Here is a 12,500-nt window from a genome sequence, read left to right on the forward strand (position 1 = left end):
TGGTCTACAGGAGGTTGTGGGTTCAATCCCTGACCCTGGGAGATGTTGACTACCTCGCCTGGTCTACAGGAGGTCGTGGGTTCAATCCCAGACCCTGGGAGATGTTGACTGCCTCGCCTGGTCTACAGGAGGTCGTGGGTCCAATCCCAGACACTGGGAGATGTTCACCACCTCGCCTGGTCTACAGGAGGTCGTGGGTTCAATCCCAGATCCTGGGAGATGTTGACTACCTCGCCTGGTCTACAGGAGGTCGTGGGTTCAATCCCAGACACTGGGAGATGTTGACTACCTCGCCTGGTCTACAGGAGGTCGTGGGTTCAATCCCTGACCCTGGGAGATGTTGACTACCTCGCCTGGTCTACAGGAGGTCGTGGGTTCAATCCCAGATCCTGTGAGATGTTGACTACCTCGCCTGGTCTACAGGAGGTCGGGGGTTCAATCCCTGACCCTGGGAGATGTTGACTACCTCGCCTGGTCTGCAGGAGGTCGTGGGTTCAATCCCAGACCCTGGGAGATGTTGACTACCTCGCCTGGTCTACAGGAGGTCGTGGGTCCAATCCCAGACACTGGGAGATGTTCACCACCTCGCCTGGTCTACAGGAGGTCGTGGGTTCAATCCCTGACCCTGGGAGATGTTGACTACCTCGCCTGGTCTACAGGAGGTCGTGGGTTCAATCCCTGACCCTGGGAGATGTTGACTACCTCGCCTGGTCTACAGGAGGTCGTGGGTTCAATCCCAGATCCTGTGAGATGTTGACTACCTCGCCTGGTCTACAGGAGGTCGTGGGTTCAATCCCTGACCCTGGGAGATGTTGACCACCTCGCCTGGTCTACAGGAGGTTGTGGGTTCAATCCCTGACCCTGGGAGATGTTGACTACCTCGCCTGGTCTACAGGAGGTCGTGGGTTCAATCCCTGACCCTGTGAGATGTTGACTACCTCGCCTGGTCTACAGGAGGTCGTGGGTTCAATCCCAGACACTGGGAGATGTTCACCACCTCGCCTGGTCTACAGGAGGTCGTGGGTTCAATCCCAGACCCTGGGAGATGTTGACTACATCGCCTGGTCTACAAGAGGTCGTGGGTTCAATCCCAGACACTGGGAGATGTTGACTACCTCGCCTGGTCTACAGGAGGTCGTGGGTTCAATCCCTGACCCTGTGAGATGTTGACTACCTCGCCTGGTCTGCAGGAGGTCGTGGGTTCAATCCCAGACCCTGGGAGATGTTGACTACCTCGCCTGGTCTGCAGGAGGTCGTGGGTTCAATCCCAGACCCTGGGAGATGTTGACTACCTCGCCTGGTCTACAGGAGGTCGTGGGTTCAATCCCAGACCCTGGGAGATGTTGACTACCTCGCCTGGTCTACAGGAGGTCGTGGGTTCAATCCCAGATCCTGTGAGATGTTGACTACCTCGCCTGGTCTACAGGAGGTCGTAGGTTCAATCCCTGACACTGGGAGATGTTGACCACCTCGCCTGGTCTACAGGAGGTCGTGGGTTCAATCCCAGATCCTGGGAGATGTTGACTACCTCGCCTGGTCTACAGGAGGTCGTGGGTTCAATCCCAGACACTGGGAGATGTTGACTACCTCGCCTGGTCTACAGGAGGTCGTGGGTTCAATCCCTGACCCTGGGAGATGTTGACCACCTCGCCTGGTCTACAGGAGGTCGTGGGTTCAATCCCAGATCCTGGGAGATGTTGACTACATCGCCTGGTCTACAGGAGGTCGTGGGTTCAATCCCTGACCCTGGGAGATGTTGACTACATCGCCTGGTCTACAGGAGGTCGTGGGTTCAATCCCAGACACTGGGAGATGTTGACTACATCGCCTGGTCTACAGGAGGTCGTGGGTTCAATCCCTGACCCTGGGAGATGTTGACCACCTCGCCTGGTCTACAGGAGGTCGTGGGTTCAATCCCAGATCCTGGGAGATGTTGACTACCTCGCCTGGTCTACAGGAGGTCGTGGGTTCAATCCCAGACACTGGGAGATGTTGACTACCTCGCCTGGTCTACAGGAGGTCGTGGGTTCAATCCCTGACCCTGGGAGATGTTGACTACCTCGCCTGGTCTACACGAGGTCGTGGGTTCTACATATATTGTGGTGAGGGTAATGATGATGATACTACTACTGATGATGATGATGATACTACTACTGATCATGATGATGATACTACTACTGATCATGATGATGATACTACTACTGATCATGATGATGATACTACTGATGATGATGATGATACTAATGATGATGATGATACTACTACTGATGATGATGATACTACTACTGATGATGATGATGATACTACTACTGATGATGATGATGATACTACTACTGATGATGATGATACTACTACTGATGATGATGATGATACTACTAATGATGATGATGATGACACTCACCACCATTGTAAGTGTTCTCCAGTCTCTCCTCAGCTGTCTCCCTCTCCTCCTCCTCCACCTCCTCCACCTCCACCTCCTCCTCCACCTCCTCCACCTCATCGTCAGCTCGTCCACCTTTTGGTTGATTCTTTCTCGACGAGGTGGACAACTTTGACAAGGTGGATTTGCCTCTCTCCGTGTGTCGCTCCATCTCCTCCTCATCCCCCTTCTCCGCCTCGTGGCTCAACTCATTCTTCAACTCATTCTTCAACTCATTCTTCAGCTCATCCTTCAGCTCGGCCGCAGCTTCTTCCTTCAAATCTGCCTTCAAATCTGCCTTCAAATCTTCCTTCAAATCTTCCTTCAAATCTTCCTTCGTTTCTTCCTTCACTTCTTCCTTCACTTCTTCCTTCACTTTTTCCTTCACCTCTTCCTTCACCTCTTCCTTCACCTCTTCCTTCATTTTTTCCTTCGTTTTTTCCTTCACCTCCTCATCCTTGACACCTTCGGCGCGTTTCTCTCGGAGCGAATCGGCGGCTCCGGATTTCAACGCTTCCTTCATTTCTTCCTTCAATTCTTCCTTCGTTTCTTCCTTCAAGCCTTCCTTCAAATTTTCCTTCAAATCTGCCTTCAAATCTTCCTTCAAACCTTCCTTCAAATCTTCCTTCAAATCTGCCTTCAAATCTTCCTTCAAACCTTTCTTCGTTTCTTCCTTCACTTCTTCCTTCACTTCTTCCTTCACTTTTTGCTTCAGTCCTTCCTTCACCTCTTCCTTCACCTCTTCCCTCATTTTTTCCTTCGTTTTTTCCTTCACCTCGTCACCGTCGGCGCGTTTCTCTCGGAGTGAATCGGCGGCTCCGGATTTCATTTCTTCCTTCATTTCTTCCTTCAAACCTTCCTTCAAACCTTCCTTCAAATTTTTCTTCGTTTCTTCCTTCAAACCTTCCTTCAAATCTTCCTTCAAACCTTCCTTCAAATCTTCCTTCAAGTCTTCCTTCAAACCTTCCTTCAAATCTTCCTTCAAATCTTCCTTCAAACCTTCCTTCAAATCTTCCTTCAAATCTGCCTTCAAACCTTCCTTCAAATCTTTCTTCGTTTCTTCCTTCACCTCTTCCTTCACCTCTTCCTTCACCTCTTCCTTCAATTCTTCCTTCGTTTCTTCCTTCGTTTCTTCCTTTAAACCTTCCTTCAAACCTTTCTTTAAACCTTCCTTCACCTCATCCTTCAAACCTTCCTTCGTTTCTTCCTTCACCTCCTCATTCTTCAACTCATTCTTCACCCCCTTCACCTCCTTCATCTTTTCATTCCTCATTTCCTTCACCTCCTCATCCTCCTTCACCTCCTCTTCATTCTTCAACTCATTCTTCACCCCCTTCACCTCCTTCATCTTTTCATTCCTCATTTCCTTCACCTCCTCATCCTCCTTCACCTCCTCCTCATTCTTCAACTCATTCTTCACCCCCTTCACCTCCTTCATCTTTTCATTCCTCATTTCCTTCACCTCCTCATCCTCCTTCACCTCCTCCTCATTTTTCAACTCATTCTCCGACTCGTCAGCTCCAGTGATGAGTGGCACAGCGGTCGCGTCACTGACGCGCTGCCAGACACAGAGACACAGTGACAGAGAGACACAGACAGAGAGACACAGAGACACAGAGAGACACAGAGAGACACACAGAGAGACACACAGAGAGAGACACACAGAGAGACACAGAGACACAGAGACACAGAGAGAGACACACAGAGACACAGTGACAGAGAGACACACAGAGTGACACAGAGACACAGAGAGACACAGAGAGACACACAGAGAGACACACAGAGAGAGACACACAGAGAGACACAGAGACACAGAGACACAGAGAGAGACACACAGAGACACAGTGACAGAGAGACACACAGAGAGACACAGAGACACAGAGAGACACACAGAGAGACAGAGAGAGACACACAGAGACACAGAGACACAGAGAGAGACACACAGAGACACAGTGACAGAGAGACACACAGAGAGACACAGAGACACAGAGAGACACACAGAGAGACACACAGAGAGACACAGAGACACAGAGAGAGACAGAGAGAGACACACAGAGACACAGTGACAGAGAGAGACAGAGAGAGACACAGAGAGACACACAGAGACACAGAGAGAGACACACAGAGACACAGTGAGAGACACACAGAGAGACAGAGAGACACACAGAGAGACAGAGAGACACACAGAGACACACAGAGACACACAGAGACACACAGAGAGACACACAGAGACACACAGAGACAGAGAGAGACACAGAGAGACAGAGAGAGACACACAGAGACACAGAGAGAGAGAGAGACACACAGAGACACACAGAGACACACAGAGAGACACAGAGACACAGAGAGACACACAGAGAGACAGAGAGACAGAGAGAGACACAGAGAGACAGAGAGACACAGAGAGAGACACACAGAGAGACAGAGAGAGACACACAGAGACACACAGAGACACACAGAGACACACAGAGAGACACAGAGACACAGAGAGACACACAGAGAGACAGAGAGAGACACAGAGAGACACACAGAGACACAGAGAGACAGAGAGAGACAGAGAGAGACACACAGAGACACAGAGAGAGAGAGAGACACACAGAGACACACAGAGACACACAGAGAGACACAGAGACACAGAGAGACACACAGAGAGACAGAGAGACAGAGAGAGACACAGAGAGACAGAGAGACACAGAGAGAGACACACAGAGAGACAGAGAGAGACACACAGAGACACACAGAGACACACAGAGACACACAGAGAGACACAGAGACACAGAGAGACACACAGAGAGACAGAGAGAGACACAGAGAGACACACAGAGACACAGAGAGACAGAGAGAGACAGAGAGAGACACACAGAGACACAGTGACAGAGAGAGACAGAGAGAGACACAGAGAGACACACAGAGACACAGAGAGAGACACACAGAGACACAGAGAGACACACAGAGACACAGAGAGAGACACAGAGAGAGAGAGAGACACACAGAGAGACAGAGAGACACACAGAGACACACAGAGACACACAGAGACACACAGAGAGACACACAGAGACAGAGAGAGACACAGAGAGACAGAGAGAGACACACAGAGACACAGAGAGAGAGAGAGACACACAGAGACACAGTGAGAGACACACAGAGAGACAGAGAGACACACAGAGAGACAGAGAGACACACAGAGACACACAGAGACACACAGAGACACACAGAGAGACACACAGAGACACACAGAGACAGAGAGAGACACAGAGAGACAGAGAGAGACACACAGAGACACAGAGAGAGAGAGAGACACACAGAGAGACAGAGAGACACAGAGAGAGACACACAGAGAGACAGAGACACACAGAGACACACAGAGACACACAGAGACACACAGAGACACACAGAGAGACACAGAGACACAGAGAGACACACAGAGAGACAGAGAGACAGAGAGACACAGAGAGACACACAGAGAGACACAGAGACACAGTGAGAGACAGAGAGAGACAGAGAGACACACAGAGAGACACACAGAGACACACAGAGAGACACAGAGAGACACACAGAGACACAGAGAGACAGAGAGACACAGAGAGACACACAGAGAGACACAGAGACACAGTGAGAGACAGAGAGAGACAGAGAGAGACACACACAGAGACACAGAGAGACACAGAGACACAGAGAGACACACAGAGACACACAGAGACACACAGAGAGACACAGAGACACAGAGAGACACACAGAGACACAGAGAGACACAGAGAGACACACAAAGACACACAGAGAGACACACAGAGAGACACAGAGACACAGAGAGACACACAGAGACACACAAAGACACAGAGACACACAGAGAGACACACAGAGACACACAGAGAGACACACAGAGACACAGAGAGACACAGAGACACAGAGAGACACACAGAGACACACAGAGACACACAGAGAGACACAGAGAGACACACAGAGACACACAGAGAGACACAGAGACACAGAGAGACACACAGAGACACAGAGAGACACAGAGAGACACACAAAGACACACAGAGAGACACACAGAGACACACAGAGAGACACAGAGAGACACACAAAGACACAGAGACACAGAGAGACACAGAGACACACAGAGACACAGAGACACAGAGAGACACACAGAGACACACAAAGACACAGAGACACACAGAGAGACACACAGAGACACACAGAGACACAGAGACACACAGAGAGACACAGAGAGACACACAAAGACACAGAGACACACAAAGACACAGAGACACACAGAGACACACAGAGACACACAGAGACACACACAGAGACACAGAGACACACAGAGAGACACAGAGACACACAGAGACTCACAGAGACACACAGAGACACACAGAGACTCACAGAGACTCACAGAGACACACAGAGACACAGAGACACACAGAGACTCACAGAGACACAGAGACACACAGAGACACACAGAGACACACAGAGACACACACAGAGACACAGAGACACACAGAGACACACAGAGACACACAGAGACTCACAGAGACACACAGAGAGACACACAGAGACACAGAGACACACAGACTCACAGAGACACACAGAGACACACAGACACACAGAGACACAGAGACACACAGAGACACACAGAGACACAGAGACACACAGAGACACAGAGACACACAGAGACACACAGACACACAGAGACACACAGAGAGACAGAGACACACAGACACACAGAGACACACAGAGACTCACAGAGACACACAGAGACACACAGAGACACACAGAGACACGCAGAGACACACAGAGACACAGAGACACACAGAGACACAGAGACACACAGAGACACACAGACACACAGAGACACAGAGACACACAGAGACACACAGAGAGACAGAGACACACAGACACACAGAGACACACAGACACACAGAGACACACAGAGACACAGAGACACACAGAGACACAGAGACACACAGAGACACAGAGACACACAGAGACACACAGACACACAGAGACACACAGAGAGACAGAGACACACAGACACGCAGAGACACACAGAGACACAGAGACACACAGAGACACAGAGACACACAGAGACACAGAGACACACAGAGACACAGAGACACACAGAGACACACAGACACACAGAGACACACAGAGAGACAGAGACACACAGACACACAGAGACACACAGAGACTCACAGAGACACACAGAGACACACAGAGACACACTACACTATACTACTACTGATGATGATGATGATACTACTGATGATGATACTACTGATGATGATGATGATACTACTACTGATGATGATGATGATGATACTACTACTGATGATGATGATGATACTACTGATGATGATGATGATACTACTACTGATGATGATGATGATACTACTGATGATGATGATGATACTACTACTGATGATGATGATGATACTACTACTGATGATGATGATGATACTACTGATGATGATGATGATACTACTGATGATGATGATACTACTGATGATGATGATGATACTACTGATGATGATGGTGATACTACTGATGATGATGATGATACTACTACTGATGATGATGATACTACTGATGATGATGATGATACTACTGATGATGATGATGATACTACTGATGATGATGATGATACTACTACTGATGATGATGATACTACTGATGATGATGATGATACTACTGATGATGATGATGATACTACTACTGATGATGATGATACTACTGATGATGATGATGATACTACTGATGATGATGATGATACTACTGATGATGATGATGATACTACTACTGATGATGATGATACTACTACTGATGATGATGATACTACTGATGATGATGATGATGATACTACTGATGATGATGATACTACTGATGATGATGATGATACTACTGATGATGATGATGATACTACTGATGATGATGATGATACTACTACTGATGATGATGATGATACTACTGATGATGATGATACTACTACTGATGATGATGATACTACTGATGATGATGATGATACTACTGATGATGATGATGATACTACTGATGATGATGATGATACTACTACTGATGATGATGATGATACTACTGATGATGATGATACTACTGATGATGATGATGATACTACTGATGATGATGATGATGATACTACTGATGATGATGATGATGATACTACTGATGATGATGATACTACTACTGATGATGATGATGATGATACTACTGATGATGATGATACTACTGATGATGATGATACTACTGATGATGATACTACTACTGATGATGATGATGATACTACTGATGATGATACTACTACTGATGATGATGATGATACTACTGATGATGATGATGATGATACTACTACTGATGATGATGATACTACTACTGATGATGATGATACTACTGATGATGATGATGATGACGACCCATTCACCTCGCCAGCGACGATCCCATTGGCTGCAGTTGCCGCGGCGATTGACCAATCGGAGAAGCCTGCACGAGCAGAGACCACGTGACACACACACACACAGACACACAAAGACAAAGGTCCCCCGTGTAGCCTTCACAGGCTGTAGGGGCAAGTGCTGTTAGCGAGCACCTGTGAAGGCCGGCACTGAGGCACACGAGGGGGTGGGGTGACCAGCACCACGCCCGGCCGCCTTTGTCTCCCCCAGTGGCACGATGTTTACTACACACCGCTACACCAGGTACTCAGTTGAGGCTGAGTCGACCTAGGGGAGGCCCAGGACTGGTTCAGCCACTCACCCACCCACTCACGCACTCACGCACTCACTCACTCACTCACCCACCCACTCACCCAATAACTCACTCACTTACTCACTCACCCACCCACTCACCCACTCACCCACTCACCCACTCACTCACCCACCCACTCACTCACCCACCCACTCACCCACCCACTCACCCACTAACTCACTCAATTACCCATGCACCCACTCACTCACTCACCCACCCACTCACTCACCCACCCACTCACCCACTCACCCACTAACTCACTCACTCACCCACCGACCCACTCACTCACTCACCCACCCACTCACTCACCCACTCACCCACCCACCCACTCACCCAATAACTCACTCACCCACTCACTCACTCACCCGCTCACTCACCCACCCACACACTCACCCACCCACCCACTCACCCACTCACCCACCCACTCACTCACCCACCCACCCACCCACTCACTCTCCCACCCACTCACTCACTCACCCACCCACCCACTCACCCACTCACCCACCCACTCACCCACCCACTCACCCACACACTCACCCACCCACCCACTCACCCACTCACCCACCCACTCACCCACCCACCCACCCACCCACTCACCCATCCACCCACTAACTCACTCAATTACCCATGCACTCACTCACTCACTCACCCACCCACTCACCCACCCACTCACCCACTCACCCACCCAACCACCCACCCACCCACTCACTCACTCACCCACTCACCAACCCACTCACTCACCCACTCACCCACCCACTCACCCACGCACCCACTCACCCACTCACCCACCCACTCACCCACCCACTCACTCACCCACCCACCCACCCACCCACTCACTCACCCACTCACCCACCCACTCACCCACCCACTCACCCACCCACTCACCCACTCACCCACCCACCGACTCACCCACTCACTCACTCACCCACCCACTCACCAACCCACCCACTCACCCACTCACCCACCCACTCACCCACCCACCCACCCACTCACCCATCCACCCACTAACTCACTCAATTACCCATGCACCCACTCACTCACTCACTCACCCACCCACTCACTCACCCACCCACTCACCCACCCACCCACCCACTCACCCACCCACCCACCCACCCACCCACTCACCCAATCACCCACCCACTCACTCACTCACCCACCCACCCACTCCCTCACCCACCCACTCACTCACCCACTCACCCACCCGCCCACCCACTCACCCACCCACTCACTCACCCACCCACTCACCCACTCACCCACCAACTCACCCACCCACCCACTCACTCACCCACCCACTCACCCACCCACCCACCCACCCACTCACTCACCCACCAACCCACCCACTCACTCACCCACTCACCCACCCACTCACCCACGCACCCTCTCACCCACTCACCCATCCACCCACTCACCCACTCACCCATCCACCCACCCACCCACTCAATCACCCACCCACCCACTCACCCACTCACTCACCCACCCACCCACCCACTCACTCACGCACTCACCCACCCACTCACCCACTCACCCACCCACTCACCCAATCACTCACTCACCCACCCACTCACCCACTCACTCACCCACCCACTCACCCAATCACTCACTCACCCACTCACTCACCCACCCACCCACCCACCCACTCACTCACCCACCCACTAACCCACCCACCCACCCACTCACTCACCCACCCACTAACCCACTCACCCACCCACCCACTCACCCACCCGCCCACCCACCCACCGACCCCACTCACTCACCCACTCACCCACCCACCCACTCACTCACCCACCCACCCACTCACCCACCCACTCACCCACCCACTCACCCACCCATTCACCCACCCACCCACCCATTCACCCACCCACCCACTCACCTACCCACCCACTCACTCACCCACCCACCCACCCACTCACCCACCCACCCACCCACTCACCCACCCACCCACCCACCCACCCACCCACTCACTCACCCACCCACTAACCCACCCACCCACCCACTCACTCACCCACCCACTAACCCACTCACCCACCCACCCACCAACTCACCCACCCATTCACCCACCCACCCATTCACCCACCCACCCACCCACTCACCCACTCACTCACCCACTCACTCATTCACCCACCCACCCACCCACCCACTCACTCACCCACCCACCCACCCACCCACCCACTCACCCACCCACCCACCCACCAACTCACCCACCCACTCACCCACCCACTCACCCACCAACTCACCCACACACTCACTCACTCACCCACCCACCCACTCACTCACCCACTCACCCACCCACTCACTCACCCACTCACCCACCCACCCACCCACTCACTCACTCACCCAACCACCCACCCACTCACCCACCCACCCACCCACCAACTCACCCACCCATTCACCCACCCACCCACTCACCCACCCACTCACCCACCCACCCACCCACTCACCCACCCACCCACTCACTCACCCACCCACTAACCCACTCAACCACCCACCCACCAACTCACCCACCCATTCACCCACCCACCCATTCACCCACCCACTCACTCACCCACCCACTCACCCACTCACCCACCAACTCACCCACCCACCCACCCACCCACTCACTCACCCACCCACTCACCCACCCACCCACCCACCCACCCACTCACTCACCCACCAACCCACCCACTCACTCACCCACTCACCCACCCACCCACTCACCCACGCACCCTCTCACCCACTCACCCATCCACCCACTCACCCACTCACCCATCCACCCACCCACCCACTCAATCACCCACCCACCCACTCACCCACTCACTCACCCACCCACCCACTCACTCACGCACTCACCCACCCACTCACCCACTCACCCACCCACTCACCCAATCACTCACTCACCCACCCACTCACCCACTCACTCACCCACCCACTCACCCAATCACTCACTCACCCACTCACTCACCCACCCACCCACCCACTCACTCACCCACCCATTAACCCACCCACCCACCCACTCACTCACCCACCCACTAACCCACTCACCCACCCACCCACTCACCCACCCGCCCACCCACCCACCCACCGACCCACTCACTCACCCACTCACCCACCCACCCACTCACTCACCCACCCACCCACTCACCCACCCACTCACCCACCCACTCACCCACCCATTCACCCACCCACCCATTCACCCACCCACCCACTCACCTACCCACCCACTCACTCACCCCACCCACCCACTCACCCACCCACCCACCCACCCACCCACTCACTCACCCACCCACTAACCCACCCACCCACCCACTCACTCACCCACCCACTAACCCACTCACCCACCCACCCACCA

The 12,500-nt window shown here is 52.5% G+C and overlaps 1 protein-coding gene and 1 long non-coding RNA gene across 2 annotated transcripts in view; both read right to left on the reverse strand.

The window, feature by feature from the left end:
- LOC144954813 (uncharacterized) overlaps positions 1-2,423 on the reverse strand; it is a 5,723-nt gene extending 3,300 nt beyond the window's left edge. Inside the window, exon 1 of the long non-coding RNA XR_013641375.1 lies at positions 2,402-2,423. This is a non-coding gene — a long non-coding RNA (uncharacterized LOC144954813). The remainder of the gene's footprint in view (positions 1-2,401) is intronic.
- A 42-nt stretch (positions 2,424-2,465) lies between these two features.
- LOC144954814 (uncharacterized) overlaps positions 2,466-12,500 on the reverse strand; it is a gene marked incomplete at its 3' end in the record, with an annotated part of 74,500 nt that continues 64,465 nt past the window's right edge. The window contains exon 2 of the mRNA XM_078885224.1: positions 2,466-3,977. Coding sequence (XP_078741350.1) covers positions 2,466-3,977 — 1,512 coding nt within the window. The remainder of the gene's footprint in view (positions 3,978-12,500) is intronic.

Source organism: Lampetra fluviatilis, unplaced genomic scaffold (genome assembly GCF_964198595.1).
Source record: "Lampetra fluviatilis unplaced genomic scaffold, kcLamFluv1.1 SCAFFOLD_179, whole genome shotgun sequence".
NCBI classification, from domain to species: Eukaryota; Metazoa; Chordata; class Hyperoartia; order Petromyzontiformes; family Petromyzontidae; genus Lampetra; species Lampetra fluviatilis.